Below are 20,080 nucleotides of genomic sequence, written 5' to 3' on the forward strand. Positions count from 1 at the left end.
GATGTCAAAATTTTGCAGGATGATTTGGAGGACTAGGCTAAGGAAAATGGATTTCAATTTAATGTGGCAAAGTGTACGTTTATGCATTTTGGAGTGAAAAGATTAGCAGCAGTATATCACATTGGTGGAACCGTACTCCAGGAGATTGATGAAGCCAGGGATTTGGGAGTGTTGGTGGATAGGGAGTTAGGTCTGTCGACTCCTTGGAGTTGTCCGAAATAATAATAGTAATAATAATAATAATAATAATAATAATAATAATAATAATAGAGAAAAATGACATAAATGAAACTGTAATAAAAAAAGAACATTAAAATGAGAATCCTTTCCAATCCGCCAATCTTTCACGTGTTCAAGGATGCGAACTTTATCCTTGATAATAGTCTCGACTGTGGTACGACTTAAGTTTAACACGCGGCCGATGCTCGTTCGCGTTTCTCCCCCTTTTGTCTAATTTCACTTCTAATGTAATGGCTTTCCTTTTCTTCGACACAGTGCCACTGGAAGAGTCTGCCTTACTTTTGGGAGCCAAACGTAAGGCAGACTCTTAAACACCAATCCAAAAGTGAGAGAGAGCAGATGTAAACAATGCATGCGGACCCAAAGAGTGTATGCTGGGAACCAAGCGACGCCACCTCTTCCAAACAAAAGCCCCGTAACGGCGTATTCTTCTGCCGTGCTCACAAACACGTTCGCTCGCGACGTTTGAATTTTACCTAGAGATGTTTTAGGTTCAAGACTAGATAATTGAAATTTTTTTGTTCCTTTTATTCATTTTATTGGCAAAACGATTTGAAATTATTATAATGTTTTTCTTTCCTTTTTTCCCCCTGACTGTTGTTGGATCCTTTTGCCAGCAAAATTAGACAAACAAAATTATGTCACCAGTAATGTGCCATAACCTATCCACCAACACACGCAAATCTCTGGCTTCGTCAACCTCCTGGAGTACAGTTCCACCAATGTGATATACTGATACTAATTTTTTCACCCCAAAATGCATAACCTTACACTTTACTACATTAAACTGACATCCGTTCTCATTAGCCCAGACTGCCAATCTATCCAAATCATCCTGCAAAATTTTGACATCATGTGGATTCACTATTGCTCTACCTAACTTTGCATCATCAGCAAATAAATGAACAGTTCCTCTTATATCCTTTCCTATGCCATTAATGAAAAAATTAAATGGCAGTGGTCCAAGAACAGAACCATGTGGCACAACTAGTAACAGGCCTTCTTTTGGACTCAACTCCTGAATCAACTACTCTCTGATATCTCTCCATCAACCACCCTCCTATCCATCTCACTAACCCTATATCCATCCCCATCTGTTCCAGTGTACTGATTAGAGTTCCATGTGGTATCCTATCAAAGGCCTTGGCAAGGTCCAGTAGAATCACTGAAAACCCATTACCCTTATCCAGTTCAGCCGTCACTGTATTATTAAACGTGAGCAAGTTACTGAGGCATGATCTATCCTTCACATAATAATATAATAAATAATAATATAATATATTGGTAGAGCCTCTGCTACTAATGGCTCGCAAAAAGTTAAGCTGGTTAGTAGTTAGAAGGAGAGCAATCGTTCGATGGTGTTGGCGCATTCTCCCTCGATGAGTCTTTGGACTCCCTAGAATGTCACATAATAATAATATTTTATTATTATTCCTCGCCTACTCCCTGTACGGGAATAAAGAGGCTTTACCTGGTTTTTTTTTAATATAATAAACTATAATAATACAAATTCAGAAATAAATGTTATTGAATAAATTAATCTAAAATTAAAGCAAATGTATTAATATATCAAAAATGTCAAAAGCGTAATAAACATTTTGCAGCCTAGATTCGTCTCTGGTCTTGCAGCTCAAATAATAATAATAACTTCGAAAGCTGCTTCCGGTTTTCCAAAATGGAGTAGTTATGTGAGTGAGGTTATAATGGCGAACGGGAAGTTATACGTATAGACTAATGTTAGGTTAGCATTTTTGCATTTATTCCCATTATTGTAAATTAATGATATCCTAACTAGCGGATAATTATTATTATTCGGAAGGTAAGGGTTTTAAATTCTTTGTATTATACTGTTAACATGATGCAAGTGTACCATTTAACTATATAATTCCAATAAGTTATTAGATTAGGCCTAACGTTTTATGTGGAAAACGTAGGTCATTTAATGAAATATTTTGTATAATGGACGTTCTACCCATCTGAGTTACAAAATTACAATTTGGGATTTTTCTAGTAAACTGGTATATATATTTAATATATAGATGTACCTTCCTCATTATAAATTAACTTAAGACATTTGCCTTATACTTAGAATCCAGTTTCAGTAAACCGATACCTAAATGCTTATGCTGTTTCATGTTCCAAGATTTATTGAAACATAAATATATTTGTGTAGCACTTTTCTCTACTATGTTATGTCCCATCCTCCCGTTATACTATTTCCAAATCTACTGCTTGAACGAGGAGGTAATTTTTTTTCCCCGACCTTTTTTTTTTATGATTTTTCAATTAAACACAAGCGATATTGCATAGATGTTACGGTTTTTATTTTATTATTTTTTTTTCACCTTTAACGTGTTATATTTTTCTCCCGATTTAGTGAACACATTTTGTTCTACTTCGCTATAAAGATGGCCATTGTAATAATTAAAGTTTTTTTTTTAAGTTATTAGTATGGCGTGTAGTACGGTTATTGCTCACTGTGCCAAATTTCGGTTATTTCCATTTATATATGCCAGCAAATGGTGGTCGATTGGTAGAGCCTCTGTTTCTAATGGCACAGCAAAAAGTTAAGCAAATTTGAGTGTGGTTAGTAGTTGGAAAGGGTTTAATCATTCAATGCTGTTGGCACACTCTCCCTCGATGAGTCTTTGGACTCCCTGGAGGTGTCACATAATAATAATAGTAATAATAATATTAACCAAGCTGTGGTAAATGCAATGTCTCCGACAAGGAGTGGGAGAAAAAAAAAGCATGATAACGCATGTTCATCTGTGTGTTTGTGTGTGTATATATATATATATAGAGAGAGAGAGAGAGAGCATCCAGATATTTCAGAGATATACAGTTCTTATTCAGAAAACAATTTTGGTAATACACTCTTTGTGCAATTTGTAGCTCTGATATTTTTAATGTGATCAGTGCTTCCATAGTGCAATTGCATGAACGCTGTATTATCGTGCCTTTTGATTGGAAAAGACCCGAGTTCAATTCTTGTTATGATCAGAGGAATTTAAAGGTTCCTCTGATTACAAGAAATGAACTTTTTCAGTTGAGTGGGAGTTAGCCATTCTCATATACAATTCACAGGATTTTTTTCTCCTGGAAGCTGGTTTTTTCATTCTACATATATGTAAATCAGCCAGAGAAGACATGTAATTTACAGACAAAATGTGTTGTTGCAGGGCAGTAGGTTGTGTAGATGGAGGATTAAATAATGTGGATGGTTGTGTGGAGAGCAGTAGCCCCCATACGATGAGTCCTTGGAGGTGTCACATAGAAATAATATCATCTATGCAAAATCTGCATACGGTATGTTGTCTGACCACATTTTTTAAATTATTGAACTGGCATCATGTCAATTCATCCGGCCATAAGTTTTCTTCTTGTAATGTCAAGTCAGATACCATGCAAGTACTATATATATATATATATATTATACACATGCACATATGAATTAGTGATTTCTGAATTTGTACCTATATCATGTAAGATTGCATTTTTTTTTTTTTTTTTTTTTTTTAAATGTTGGTCTCACCCATGAAAGGTTATTTGTAAACCTATAGTACATATTTACTGTGAGAGCTGAGGATTTTTTGTTGATTTTATATATATATATATATATATATATTTGTGTATTTATAGAATATACTTACATATTTATAGAATATTCTATTCAATCTGTATATTCTATAAATACTTTAATGAGAAAGGTTCATCTGAAACTAGCATCAATAATTCCCCCTGGAAACCCTGCTCTAGAGACCAAACATGGAACTATTTCAAGCATCCAAGTGGGGGACAGTGTTCTCGCATTCATCTTCCACCTAAAGACAATCACAAACATCCATGCCCATAGTGGGATTTGAACTCTTAGCCTCTTGCTTAGAGAGTGGATACACTAACCACTCGGCCAACCAGGCTGATATTGAAAATAGATTAGTGGAGAAAGTCCTGAATGTTTTAGCTGTTCTTTTGTGGTGCAGTTGTTTCACATTCTAACCAAGTGTAATGCTTTTTTTTCACTTTGGGTTGAGAAGTTTTTTTTTAATAAATTCAGGTCATTAAAATATGTTACAGCCTTTTGTGCGTAGAATTTACAAATAGTACTAATACTTATTATTATGTGACATCTCCAGGGAGTCCAAAGACTCATCGAGGGAGACTGTGCCAACAGCATCGAACGATTGATCCCTGTCCAACTAGAAACAGTTTCTCTTCAAACTACTTCAAGCCTCTGATAACCATTGATTAGCCTTGCACTGGGCAGTGAAATTCATCAGTGGAGTAGAAACTGAATGCTTTCTGTATGGAAAAATCCACTCCCACAGTATGTTTCCCCCTGCTCTTTTTCTCTTCATCTCTGAACTGCCAACTCGAGAGTAAACCAAAATAGTATCACTGCGATTAAAATAAACCATTCTTTACAAAAAAAAAAAAAAAAAAAAAAGAAGACAATTTTTCCCAAAATTCATGAGTATTAGTGACATTTTAAATGAAGTGCACCATCACTTTCAGACATCCAAATTCAATCTGTTTTTGATCAAACCAAAATTGCTGCTTCAGCATATTGACAGCAGATCTTAATGGTTCAAATTACACATATTTGAATTGTTTTCCAAATTGATAAATGGGCATCTTGTGGGTTAATTGATCTGTTTGTAGTATCTGTTTTTCCTGTATAATACCTTATACCACAAGGATGGTACATGTGCTTTTGTGTGATATTCCTTGTCAGAGAATGCTTAATCTTGAATCTTCTCTCTCTCTCTCTATTTTTTTTTATTTATTTATTATTATTTTTTTTTTGCTTAAAGAGATCCTTGGAATTCTCAGATAATAATAATTGTTGAAATTTGTAATAATAATAATATTTACTGTCTCTGATACTCCCCCAATTGTGAAACTCATACTGACATCTTATCTTGATAGGAAATCAAGTTTCATACTGACAACATGACACTTTATTTCCTGCAGTCTAACTACCCTAATAATAAAGGCATCTTTCTTGATGACGTTTTAATATCCACAATGCCAACTGGCTCCCTTTTTCCACTTCCACTGAACAGGCTCTAAGAGAAGACAAGGTATTTGCTATTCCACGGAATTCCTCCAATTATTCTGAAGGTCTGTGCTTCTGAACTAACTCCTATCCTATGTCACCTGTACACACTCTCTTACTCCACTGGTATATATCCCAAAACCTGGAAACTGGCTTATATTCAACCCATTCCTAAAAAAGGGTGACAAATCACTGCCATCTAACTACCACCCTATCTCACTCACTTCAGTCCTATCTAAAGTAATGGAGAAAATTGTCAAATCCTAATCTACCTTGAAGGTACCTGGCTATTAAACGACCGCCAGTACGGATTCCGCCAAAGCCGTTCAATAGGAGATCAACTCTTGTACATCACCCATCACTGGACAAGTGCTATGGAGAAATTTGGCGATTCCCAAGTAGTTGCACTTGATATCTCCGAAACCTTTGACCGAGTCCGGCACAAAGGCTTACTAAGCAAACTCCCATCATTTGGACTGCCTCAGGACTTCTGCAGATGGATTGGCAGCTTCCTGTCTGGATGCATACTATGTGTGATGGTAGACTGCTCCCTATCCTCTCACCATCCAACTAATGCCGGGGTCCCTCAAGGTTCAGTTCCCTCACCGACCCTCTTTCTTCTATATATCAATGATCTACTTCAGTTTACCTCTAACCCAATACACAGTTTTGCAGATGACAGCACACTACATTCCTCCCTTTCATTTGACAAACCCTACCCTACACAACTCACTTCAATCCACAGAACATCAACCACCACTGCCCTTAATTCCACCTCCAAGCCATCCTCCGATGGGGCTCAGACAACCTTGTCAACTTCAACGCTAGTAAAACCCAGTTCTGTCTTTTTTCTCACAAAAAAGAACCATTTTCCCCCAGCATTGTTTTTGATAACACTGAAATGCACAGACAAGACGAAATTTCTCTTCTCGGAATTACCTTGACATCAAGCCTCTCCTGGCATAAACGTATCACAACCATTGCATCCTCAGCTTCCAAAAAACTAGGTTTTCTCTTTCATTCAAGATGCTACTTCACCTCTAAACAGCTGTTAACACTATACAAGTCACAAATCCGCCCAGCTCTCGAATACTGCTCTCACATCTGGAGTGGGGCTCCAAAAAGCTCCCTCAAAATGCTTGACTCAATACAGAGGAAAGCAATTTGACTAATAAATGACCCATCCCTTACCAACTCGCTCCCCCCACTTTCTCATAGATGCTTGGCCTCTGCAATCTGTATATTCTCTAAATACTTTCACAGGAAAGGTTCATCTGAAACAGCATCAATAATTCCCCCACCCTGTACCAAGCCCATTGGAACATATACAGCTGCCGCCCAACATCCTTTTACAGTACACCTCGAAATTCACAGAACAAGTTTCTTCTCCTCCTCATTCATCTCTGCTACTGCAGTACTGTGGAACAGTCTTCTCCCTAATGTATTTCCCAAGGAATACAACATACAGGCATTCAAATCAAATGTAAATAAGTTTCTCTTTTCACAACCCATATACAGTACTAACGTACTATAGGTTGACCAGCCAACCTCCTGTATATGGGCCCAACATAAAAATAAAAAAAAAATAAAAAAAAATTTCCAGTGAAATGTCCTCTTTATCATTTGACACTATAACACCAATAGGAAATCTCTGAAACTTTTCTCTTCCTTTCCATGGACAGGCTACCATTTCTGTTCTCTGGATTCAGATACTTATGATCTTGTTATAGAAATTGTCCATGTTTAATTAGAGCATTCATTCTTCACTCTTTTCAATATTCCAACTTGATATCCAAGCCATGATTTTCCAGGAGGTATGCCAGGATATCTAAGAAATGAAACAGCTTATCACAAGGCTTGAGTTAAGAACCCCATGTTAATTCATAGTTCATAAGCTTCATTAACAGGGCTAAATGTAGAAAGCTTGCTGTCTAGGCCAACAGCAGTTGTGCCTTCTGGTTCCTGGTTGAGAGAACAGATGAACAGGAAATGAACTCAGCCAGATGGCAGTATTGCTAAATTACTAAAGATAAAGCTGCCTTCTTGGCATCATTTGTCCCTTTCTACTCTACAAGTGAAACAAGATAGCAGAAAAGACAAATGCAAGTAGCATGGATTTTTCAAAAATGGTGTGCCATGAATGGGGTATGTGTGATTTAAGGTATTTATGTGGAGAGGAAAAATGAGAGAGAGAGAGATTGAGTGTGTAAGAGGTGCAGCATACTTATGGATTGAGATATTGTTAAATGTAAGCGGTAGCTGGTAAACGATATAGCTGAGTTCTTGAGCAGTAATGGTATGACAGTTGGCGAAAGTGGCGATGAGTTAGCAATGTTGATTGGTAAGATAGTATGCATAAGATGACGGCAAGTTAGCAGCATGAGAGCTGGCAGCAAGTTAGTGGTGGTGGCGAGTGGTAAGATAGCAAATGTGCAAGGTAGTGAAAATGCATTTTGCATAAATGGCACTGAAAGTCTAATTCAAGATATGAATGCAGAGTTAGCAAAGATGAGGCAAGAGGTTAGAATGAACTGAGGAGAATTACGGATTTGTATGGGAATATGAGGAAGAATGGGATGAAAGATTTGAAAGAAATATTGAATGATTTGAGAGTAACAGTATATGGAGATTCAATATAAGAGATGTGGTAGATGAAAAGGGGCACAAAGTCTGTTTTCTGGGAGGTAGAATGAGCAGTGTGGTTCAAGCATTGGATAAGAGGAGTACATGAGCAAAAGAGTTGGTAGTTGGCACAAATGATCTGACTGGTAACAAGAAGAATGTAAGGAGGGATGTCATAAGGCTGTTAAGGAGAGTGAAAGATAACAGATAAAGATGACTTTGCATATTTATGTTACTGTTCTATTTATTGTTAGCATTTTCTTGATGTCCATGGAGTTGCAAGGCTCATCATGGAAGGTTAACAATAGTCATTACAAAGACCAAGTTTTAATACCAATATTTCCATATTTGCCAGCAACGGTTGGTCGATTGGTAGAACCTCTGCTACTAATGGCTCATGCAAAAAGTTAAGCAAGTTTGAGCGCAGTTAGTAGTTGGAAGAAGATCAGTTGTTCGATGCTGTTGGCACACCTCCAGGGAGTCCAAAGACTCATGGAGGAATCACAATAATAATAATAATAATATTTCGGTATGGAATATAAATGGAGACAAGTGCTAAAAATGGTAAACAGTTAATTTCAGTAGAAACTAAAATGCATATATAAGCATTCTGAAAATGAAGAATTGTTTGCTTCAACTGGTTGTGTTTATAATGTCAATTGTTCCAGCAGTTGTCAGTAATTTTAAAAGACTAACAAAAAAAAAAAACATTGTGATTATACTTGCAATAATTCTGAACAACAGAATTTCATCGAAGAAATGCAATGTCATTTAACAATCTGGATTCAGAGGATAGAAAAAAACTAACACTTGGTTTTTCTACAGTGCAGAGGCATTAAGAGAGAGAGTGGACCAGCTCTAAATAAATACACAAAGAATTTAAAGCAAAATTTTTTAAAAAAGTGGAGAAATTTAATTTTTGCCAAATTATGCATTTTTTAATGAACTTTTTTAGAATAAATTGATATTGTAAATTTTTCCTCCTACCTTGACATGCTTCCGTAGCGTGCAGTTGTGTGGACCTGGATGCATAGTGTGTCCTAGTGAAATGGCTTCGAGAAGGGAATAAACAGAATTTGAAGATGGCATTGTCATAGGATGCCATATTGCAGGCCTATCTGTTTGGCAATTGTTGAGAAATTGGGCCATCCCAGGTCAACAACCAGGTCAGCAGATGATACCATACTGAGATGGAAGTGCAGGAAGTCAACAGCAGGTGCTACCCACAGTGGACGACCCACCACACTCATGGAACATGACCATATGGTGCTACAGAGGATAATATGTAAAAACTGCCATTTGTTGGATGACACTGAATGTGAAGTTCTGAGCATCAACTGGAACACAAATCTGCACAAAAACATTCAAAAGTGAGGCTTGCAACATAGGTTTCCATGGTAGGACTGCAATATGCAAGCCACGCATAACCTGAACTAATGTGCATTGTCATCTTCATTGTTGCAAAGAACATGTACAGTGAGATGTGGAAGCTTGGAAAACTGTGTTATGGGGTGATGAACCACACTACACTCTCTGCTGAGCAGTTGGGTGTGAATGTGGTGAATGTGAATGCACAATAAATGTCTCTTATCAGAGTGCATAACCCCAACTATGAAATTTGTAGGTGGGGTAAACATTAGTTTACTAATTTTCCTTTATCTGACACCATTGAATTATTTCAAGAATAATTTCCTTCATTGTTAACCTATTTGATTGTGGTGTTGTTTCTGGTGGTGTGGAAGAGAAGGCCTGATGCCTTTAACTCCACCAGAATAAATAAATAAATTAAATTTAAAAAAATGTTGTGACAATCTAGCAATATCCTTACATTTATGAACTTTACTTTAAGGGCCCCAGAGCTTATTCGTTTAGAATTTAACCACTGGTTTCTTCCAGAAAGATATCAAATACAGGAAAACCTCGCTTAACATGAATTTGATATTCGCAGTGGTCAGCACAATTGAGTGAAATGATACTGTTTCCCTCTTCAAGCGATTGATTAATCAGTTAATGCGATTTGGGTACCTATAAGGCTTTACATAAACTTTCCTTGCTGAAACGGAAGCATCTCAACTAGTATACAAAATATCTAAAGATCATCTTAAGTGTTTATTAGGAGACAATGCAGGTGACTTTAAAACTCAAGCCTATGTTAGTTTATCATGCACGGAATCCAAGATCTAACATTATTAAAGAAATCAGCACAATTGGAAAAGAACTTGGATTTAATGAACTGGATAATGAAGATGTGAGAAACTTGCTCGATTCCCATTCAGAAAAGCAAGAATGATCTCTTTCTACTAGAAGAACTGCATCCATATGAAGAAGTAAAGGAGTGTGAACAAGAACAGAATGTTATGACTAAGAAGCTAACTGCAAAAGAACTTGAGCTGTTAGCTTCTTAATCATAACATTCTCTTCTTGTTCATGCTTAATCACATTCAGCATGCTAAGGAAATTTTGATTGATCCTGATATGGAACGAAGCTTTGAAGTCTGCTAAAATCTAGATAAAGCGATTGCCAGCAATTGCATGACAACATGAAAAAATCAAGTGCTATTCAGACATCTTTACTTATTTTTTTTTTGTAAAAAAGTAGCTCAATCAAATGTTTAGACATTAATTAAAAATTTTAGCAATTGATTTTTATTAACTTTGATTTTATCCTCTTATATAGCTTATAATTTTTTTTTTTTTTTTTTTTTTCAAATTTATATTAACTGATGGATGAATTATAATTATTCCTATTGTTTATTGTATTCACTTAATGCAATTTCGCTTAGTGCACATTAATTAATCACGTTAACAAGGTTTCCTGCATCACAAATATCAGATATCACTGGTTCAAATATCATGTGGATGATATTTTTGCAATCTGGAATGGCTCTTTTGATTTACAGCAGTTTCTTTCTAAATTAAATGCACTTCATCTCAGGATCCAATTCATCCTAGAAATAGTAGTAAATAAGCAGTTAACCTTTTTAGATCTTTTTAATTCTTCATTAACCAGATGGTAGCCTACATTTCTCAATTTTTTTTTTAAAAAGACTCATACAGACCATTATATCCATGCTGAATCTCATCACCATCAAAGTCACAAGGTTGGAACTATTAAAACATTAGTTCATTGGGCCTACTCCTTATGTTCTTCACAAGAACTGTAACAGAAATAATCACAACATATTAATTCCACCTTTTTATGTAATGGGTTAATGACTCTTTCATCAAAAGAGCTTTTAACAGTTATTATTATGGCGACTCCAAGGAGTCCTTAGACTTATTGAGGGAGGCTCTAAACATCATGTCCATCACAACTATTTGACATTCACACAGTATCTATCATACTTTACCTTGAACTCATTCACTGTCATAACACCCACAACAGACTCAGGCAGCTTATTCCACTCATTCACCACTCTAAAAGTAAAAAACCCAGCTCTAACACTCTTACTAACCACACTCTTGTCCAGCTTCTATTGGATGTTCCCTAGTCCTCCCATTACCAGTCCTGTTCTCAAAAATATCCTCTGAATTAATCCTATAGAAACCTTTCAGCAATTTGAATGTCACAGAAAGATCTGCTTTTATTCAGCTAGAATAACCCAAGTCTTATATTAAATACTTTGAGCCTGAATAGTATCAGTCTGAAATCTGGTATGGTATCTCTACCTCTTCAAATAAAGAAGAAATAACTTGCATTCCTATCCCTTATATGCAAAGCATTAATGAACACATAGCAAAAGTTTTAAAACCACTGAATATTTTTGTTGCCTTTTACTCCATCAGAAAAATCTCCACCTTTCTCGTTTCTCCTAAGGACAAGCTTCTACCTCTTAATTATCAAGGCAACTACAAGATTCCTTGCTCTTGTGGGTTACTTATTTTGGACAAACAGAAAGATCTGCTTTTATTCAGCTAGAATAACCCAAGTCTTATATTAAATACTTTGAGCCTGAATAGAACAGTCTGGACTTGCAGAGCATGCTATCAACACTGGACATAGAGTCCATTGGAAAAAGACAATAGTTCTTTATAAAAGTCAGTTTCTCATGAAACCTTTATAAAGAAGCATGTGAAACTTTACTTCATTCTCCTAACTTAAACAGATCTGATGGTCTATATCTGTCTCCTTTGTGGGAGAGACATAGACCATTGTATACTATTAGCTTTATATCAGCTAATCTTTCCTAACTTTATTTTGTCTAAATATATAGTGTTTTTTTTTTTAAATAAGTTAGTAAATTTACTGTTTTTTATTTTTATTTATCCAGTGTTATCTTACATTAGCTAGGTGGCACTTTTTAGAATTGTAGAATTTTAGAATTGTATGCTAATAAAGTATTTTACTTCAGTTTTCCTCCGGTATTTCATTATTGAAGTAGATTTTGCACCGACTAGTGTCGATCTCCCATAATGAGTCTTGTGATATCATGCAGGTCAAGAAAATAAGTTCCTTCCTAATATCTTCATTTTTGATATGATGTGTTTAGTGTTTGACTAATTTCTCTCTTATTCCATATATTTTGATTCGGTTGACTAGTCACTATATCAGCTTTACTTTTTATGTTGTCTGTTTTCATATATAATTGGCTGCCTTCACTAAAATTGCATTGAAATAGCTGAAATATTTACTTGTTTTAATAAGTTTACATATTCAGGATGCAGTTGTTATTTTTACGTGTAATCTTTTTTTTTTTTATTGCTAATCTGCATCACAACTTTGTTACAACAGTTATTCAGTTCACTTAAGGAATCTTGAAGACTTGTACTTTATTCATTTAATTGTATACTATCATCCATAAGATAATGATATTAATATCTGCACTTAGTGTAAATTAAGTGTAAGATGGGGGGGGGACACGATCATCACTTTCATAATGTGATCCACATTGTGAAATAAATAAAGTTAAAGTAAATTTAACAAAAAATTAAGGGTCAAAGCTGTATAACTGAGAGGAAACCTCCATGTAGAATTTAAAGGATTGCAGAGAACTGACCAGGACTTCTGACCTAATGTACCACGAGAAGGTGCACCCTGTTACCTGGATACAGAATGAGGATGTGCTTGCGATTTGGGATTTAACCAACCAAATTGTATTCTTATTGACTTAAACCACAAATAAAATTATGATACAACATGACAGAATTTCATATCAGCTGGGGTGCCGCCCAGTTGAACAAGGCCCCTGTTGTTTTCACCAGGAAACCAAGGCAAACAGCAAAAAGTCAGCTACTGGAACAAATCCTGAAATACACCCTAACTCAACATCACCAGAGTTCAAGATTGGTACCATCAACATAAGAGTTCTTTGCCTGAATGGCAAAGAAATGGAGCTAGCTGAGGAATTGGATAAGTATTAGATTGACGTAATAGGGGTGACTGAGACATAAACTGGTGAGATCTTTCTGAGCAATAAATACAAAATCTTAAATTCAGGCAATGACAATCGAGGAAAAGGAGCAGCTATAGTATTCAACACTAAATGCGAGGCTAATCTTCTTGAATGGCAGCAAGTATCAAGTAGAGTGATGTGGGCAAATATATAAATATAAGAATGGGAAACTGGACAATGAGACTTATTTGTGCCTGTGGTCCCACAGAAGTGGAGGAATTTTTTGAGGCTTTAGAGAAAGCAATTGTGACAAAATGAAAAATTGGTCCTTGTTGGGGATCTAAATAGCAGAGTAGGAAATGATTGTCAGACATAGAAAAATATTTTGGAATTTAGAGAAAAGAGGAAAGCTAATGATAATGGCAAATACCTGTTGGATTTCTGCTCAGGATATGGACTGATTATTACTAACACAATTCCAACATAAAAATGTGCACAAATTAACATGGAGAGAAGAGGCAAGGAATAAGAAAAGTCTCATTGACTATGTTATTGTTGATAATGATGTTTTCTCACTGATGCAGAACACTAGAGTGTACAGAGGATTTGAAATTGGAAGTGATCACACAATCTTGAGCAGAATAAAATTGAAGAACATGTAAATAAGTTTTAAAGTGAATAAAACTTGAGCAGCTCCCAGATGTGAACTATAGACTAAAATACACAAAGATTATCGAAGAGTTTGAGAACAGGAACCAAACCTTGGAGATTCAGTGGCAAATCCTGAAGAAAACATTGATTCAGCCAGAGAGGCATGTGGTGAGGTTGTCTGTAAAGATAGAAAAATCAGAACTCCATGGTGGACACTGAAATTAAAGAGGCAGTGAAGGAAAAGAAGAAAGCATATCAAAAGTTCCTGGCAAATAAGTCGGCTTTTGTTCTCTTAAAGAATACAGAGACAAATATAAGAAAGCTAAACACTTTAAAACTAGCTAAACAAAAGTCATGGGAAGACTTTAATAAGAACATAGAAAATAAATATCAAGAAAGTGGTAATATTCTGGAGGTTGTTGAAAAACTCAGAAATCGAGGAAAGAATGCTATAAAGGTGACATGAAAACTGAGAAAAAGGTATCCTTGTTATGGAGTAATTACTTTGAAAAATTACTAAATGAAACAATCAGTGACAGCACAGTGGTAAAAAAACACTCAACAGGCATGCAAACAGGAATCCATATCCTTACTTGAAGTAGAAAAAACCATCAAAAGCCTGAAATGTCGAAAGTTTATTTTTCACTTGGTCAGACTATAATAAATTTAGTTTAATCCTTTATCCACACACTTGGATAAAGGATTAAACTAATTTATTATAAAATGTGGAAAGGCAGCTAAAATAGGTGATATTTGACCAGAAATGCTCATGTTTGGAGGTATAAAAATCTTACAGTGGCTGCACTGCATAGTTCAGAAGGCCTGGACAGAGGAACAAATTCCAGATGATTGGAGTTGAACTCTCATAGTACCCATATATAAAAAGGGAAATAGAACTGAATGTGAGAATTACAGAAGTATTTCTCTACTGAATGTTAAGATTGATGCAAGTATACTTGAGAAACGGTTGAGAACGATTATAGAAGGAAGCTTGATGAAGAACAAGCTGGATTCAGGCCAAACAGGCTGTCAGGATCAGATTTTCACTTGACGACAAATAGTTGAGAAATCATGGAATATAACAGAGATCTGTATTTAATTTTTTTAAATCTGGAAAAGGCATGTGACAATGTGTCAAGAGAGAAGCTATTTGAAATGCTATAGTTGTATGGTGTCAATTGCCCATTATATCAAGCAATACTTAAGTCATTATTTGAATAGCAGTTAGAATTGAAGCAAGTACAGGAAGATGGCTTTATGTTAAATCTGATGTCAGACAAGGATGTACATGATCTCCCCTCTATTATTCATTATTTATATGGATCACATCATGAAGTAAAGTGGTATTAAACCTGATATAAAATTGGAAACGTTAATCCCAGCTCTTTATTTTATGCAGATGATGTTAAATAAATCCAAGTTTATTTTTAGTCAGTGCCTCTTGTAGTACAAGTCTGCAAGAGTCCCTGACTAAATTGAATAACTATTGTAATACATTTGGTATGAAAATCAGCAATAACAAGACAAAGACAATGAAAATAGGCAGAAACATTGAAAATATCAACTTCATCGTGAATGGAAAACCTATAGAACAAGTAAAACATTTCAGTTACCTGGTCACAATTTTTAGTGAAGATGATAAATTAAATATGGAAATAAACAACAGAATCAACAAAGCCGGTATGGCAGTAAGTCGACTAAATAAACTTATATGGAATAAGAGAGAATTTAATCAAAACACTAAATTAGCTGTATAGACAGTGTTCAAACCAATTTTAACTTATGGATCTGAGAACTGGGTTAGAAAGAAAACACAGACTAGACTAGAGACTGCAGATATGAGAGTCCTGAGAAAGATTTGGGGTATGAACAAATGGCATCAATGGCAATATCATATTAAAAATGAGGATATTAGGAAAGAACTTGACATTGTTAGCAGAGCTATAATCTCAGGTGGTATGGTCACTTAAACAGAATGGGAGAGGAAAGATTATCAAAACAAGTCTTGTCTGCCAGTTTGGCAGGAAAAAGATACAGAGGAAGACCAAGACAAATGGATTGATACAGTAAAAATTGCTTTAGAAGATAGAAATATATAATCTGATAATGTTGGAGTCTTGACAGGTAACAGATTGATTTAGAGGAAAATTGTAGATCCTGCATACCTCTTGAGGGTGTGTGTCAGGAATTTGATGATGATGCTTTTGCTTTTAGCTCACTGCTTTCATACTGGCTCTTTATTCACTGTTAATATAATTTTTTATCCTGTCACCGAGTCTTCCATTACCCAATTCGAGCAGTTTTTAGCTGTTATGGTAATTTCTTTTGCTAATTTCCTCTGTAACATTAAAAACTCAGTTATCTTCTTGATCTTTTTACCTGGAATTCACACTCTTAATTATTGAATCCCCCATATAGTGCTGCTACCTTTCTCTTCGTTTGGTATCCTCTCTCTTGTAATTGGTTCAATCCCTGCCCTGCTCCCTCTCTCAACAGGAACACCTGCACTCATTTTTAATCACTCAACCCATGAAATGGGTTGAATCTACTCTCACTTTATATTTCATATAAAGTGAGAGTAGATTAAGAAGCAAGAGTATTCTGTTACATTGTCATTGGAAACACTAATAATGAAACATAAGTCATATTGTTAAACTTGTGAGATCCACCTTTCATTTTATACCACATACTTTTATCTGTCATATTAAGCTATACCTATATAAAAAAAAAAACACATGGTTAGAATAAAGCCTTGCTCCTTTCTTGCTGTATCATGATATTTGAACTAGGAAAAGCAGGCACACCACATGTATCTGTATAGTGTTCTATACTGTGTGACAGAAAGTGCATGCTACAGGGTAGTATAGCTGACACATTTAAATGATATTAACAAATAACCTGGGATACAAAACAGTAAACTAATGCTGTGTTATTTTTATAAGGCTTGAGTTTTGTGAGGAGTGGCTTGGTGTTAACTGGTCCACAATTGCTGATATCAATATTGGTATAAAAGCATTTGCTTCTATATACCACTTTCACTACTTTGCTTTCTTAATTGTGTATTAAATAAGTTTATTATGAAATTGTTGGTTATTTGAGCAATTTTAAGTTATATGATTTTTGTATTTCTAAGAATTTTATATTTCATTACAGGACATATTCAGTGTGAAGTAATCATTGCTGATTATAAATTCCAGCAGCACACATTTTGGCAGTGTGTACTTGTTGTATATGTATATTTCATTTGACATTATCTCAATAACATCAAAGCATGTTACAGCCAGATGACAATTCACCTGATGGCAAAGACAACAAAGATGATAAACAAGTTGAAGAAGGGGCTGTTAGTAGTAATGCTGAACCATCATCTGAGTTGCAGCAGCAACCAAGTGTCAGGAGAAAACTCAAAACCACTTTTGTCAGGTTCCAGAAAGGGTTAAGCAAGGACTCTTCAAAGAAGAGAAAAGGTGTTTGGGCAAAGTTTAGTCGCAGGCTGTGGCGAAGTCCAGATGGTGAAGATAGTGAACCAGCTGGCTGCTCCAAGTGTGTATGTACTAGTTTTCAAAGAACAGAAGAACATTTGCCAGATCAGATGATGAGACCCAAACATCCTTGTTCTCAGCAGACTTTCCGAAGAAAATCACTAGGTGATGTACATCAGAGTAGCCAAAATAGTACTGTATCAATAGTAGATCTTTCCAGACTAAATCCTGAATATTTCTCTGCTGATGATTGGGATGAACGAGCACGACAGGAGCGTGCAAAAGAGATTGAAGAAGGAGTTGATCCACCGCCTGGATACAGACCATCGAGAACAGAGATAAATGTTGGTGAATTACAGTTATCTGAGCTCACTTTGGCATTGGGAAATCATCTAAGAATTACAGCTCCATATCCCTACCTGGAAAGATTTGAGGAAAGTTTGGCACTCTCACGTGATCTGTTTATTAAAATATGTGAAAGGAGGACAGAAGGATTTCAGTTATCTGCTGTTCATACACAAGTAGATTATGTCCATTGCCTTGTTCCTGATCTCCTAGAAATCACTAATTGCAGCTTTTATTGGGGGAAAATGGATCGCTATGAAGCAGAAAAATTGCTTGAAAAAAAGCCAGAAGGCACATTTCTCCTCCGAGATAGTGCTCAAGAAGAATATTTGTTCTCAGTCAGTTTTCGGCGGTATGGGCGTTCACTACATGCTCGTATTGAACAATGGAATCATAAATTCAGTTTTGACTCTCACGATCCAGGAGTGTTTGCTTCTAGTACTGTTTGTGGTCTAATAGAACATTATAAAGATCCAAGTTGTTGTATGTTTTTTGAGCCAATGTTGACCATTCCTCTTCATCGCACATTCCCGTTTTCATTGCAGCATCTCTGTCGTGCTGTGATATGTGGCCATGTAACTTATGATGGTATTACTAAACTTCAGCTTCCCAAGAGCTTAAAAACTTACTTGAAAGAGTATCATTATAAGCAGAGGGTGAGGGTTCGTCATTTTGAAGTTGACCATTGATTACTTTGGTGCAAAGTTCATTGAGTAGTTAATTGACTGCATAGGTGGATAAATAATTTGTCTTGATCATATTTCATGCATTGTTAGGTTGGTTCATCTGTTATGTTAATTTTTTTTTTTTAATTTCCTTGAATTTATATTAGGCCTAATTGTTATTTTATAACAGCATAATGATTTTTATTCATATTGCAGTGATGCAATTATAATAAAATGATAGAAGTCAGGTAATAAAAATATAATTGAATATTTTAAATGTGGGATACTATGCAATCGTTAATTTCACAGGACAAATATTGTACAAAACTAGAATATTCATGTAAAGATGTGAGGATTGAAAGCTGTAAAATTGTGTATGAACACACCAGGTGAAGGCTTTTATATTTATTGGTTGTGCTTTTAAATAGACATGAATTTATTTTTGTTTTAGTTATTTATTTTTCTTCTATTAACTAGTTGGGTTGTATGATGGTTTGTGCAAACATAAGATGGCATACTTAAATAGAGTTATGGTTAAAGGTAGTTGGCATATTAGCTTTTTTTTTTCTGGTAGTTTTGCTTGGTTGTTTCAGTATTTAAATATGGTTGTGGTTTAGTGTGCAAAGTATGGAAAAATTGTCTTCAGAGATCTTGAGTTTTTTTTTAATCATGAAGTGTTTAATTGCTACCTCTGTAAGTGCTGTAATTTATTAATGCTTCTGTTTAATATAACCATGTTCATATGGTTTATCATAAGTACTTCTTAGTTTTATCTGTTTTCTTAGGGATTTAGCAGCATGAAAATAGTTGTTACTATTGTAAATATGTTTTCCCTCACACATGAGCCTTAAAAAAATGGTAGTGTACTTAAGTTATAATTTTTGTATCAGTTAGTGTAGTATTTCATATCTTGCAAACAGAAAAATAAAAATAAAAAAAAAAGGAAAATCATTCTTGACAAAAAAAAAAGTTTTCTTACATAAATATCCTCAAGGGTACGTAGTTCCCGGTGAATGGATTTTAAAAAAATATATATATTATAAAGTTCCTTATATCTTTCATGATGGCATCCTACTGTTCTTCTTTTCATTGAAACAAAGGAAAATATTTGTTTATATTTTTGCCATTCAAGAGTCATTTGGGTGAGATATCTTAATACAAATACAATGTTCTGTCTTGAATAAAATCATAATGGAGCATTATTGTTAGTATTTTGTCACTTTAATCTGTTTAAGTTATACTAGCATAACCAATAGAAATTTGTCAAAAATTGAAGGAAAGAAAAAATATTTGAGGATTTAAAGAAAAACCGTTCTTAAAGCATAGAAAATAAATAGAACTTGAAACTTCACTAGGACTTTTTCTGTGATACAGATTTTTCAAGGAGAAAAAAAATAATCCAGTTATACTTTTGGGACATTTCTATTGCATTATTAAAAAAAAAAAATTCATTACAATGCATATGAGTATGTACTGTAATTTATGCATTGTAATAAATTTTTTTTTTTTTTTTACTACATACTTATAATCACATAATTTCAAGAGTAAACTCTTATCTCTTGCTGTTACAACTTTTGTATGGGATCTGTTAACTAGTAATAGTATATAAAAGTGTGCCTTATAGGCTGCGCTTATTCTGATATCTAGAAATTATGAATTATTGCAGTTATTTCTGAGGAAAAC

At 35.0% G+C, this 20,080-nt stretch overlaps 1 protein-coding gene across 2 annotated transcripts; it reads left to right on the forward strand.

Annotated features, from left to right (window-relative positions):
- Nucleotides 1-1,926: 1,926 nt before the first annotated feature.
- Socs36E (Suppressor of cytokine signaling at 36E) lies at nt 1,927-19,538 on the forward strand. 2 transcript variants are annotated; one of them, XM_090407297.1, is made up of 2 exons: nt 1,927-2,059; nt 17,059-19,538. In XM_090407297.1, exon 2 carries the CDS (start codon nt 17,177-17,179, stop codon nt 18,419-18,421), a length of 1,245 nt encoding a protein of 414 aa, XP_090263423.1. In that variant the 5' UTR covers nt 1,927-2,059; nt 17,059-17,176; the 3' UTR covers nt 18,422-19,538. The 2 variants fall into 2 exon arrangements, with proteins under 2 accessions (XP_090263423.1, XP_090263424.1); XM_090407298.1 differs by having other exon boundaries at nt 1,938-1,981.
- Nucleotides 19,539-20,080: the final 542 nt, after the last annotated feature.

This window comes from Typopeltis vanoorti, chromosome 17, assembly GCF_054136105.1.
Source record: "Typopeltis vanoorti isolate ZY-2024b chromosome 17, IOZ_Tvanoo_1.0, whole genome shotgun sequence".
NCBI lineage: Eukaryota > Metazoa > Arthropoda > Arachnida > Uropygi > Thelyphonidae > Typopeltis > Typopeltis vanoorti.

Bases quoted from the DNA above. Each gene is read 5' to 3' on its own strand.
- Socs36E (XM_090407297.1), top strand. From the start codon at position 17,177: ATGTTACAGCCAGATGACAATTCACCTGATGGCAAAGACAACAAAGAT.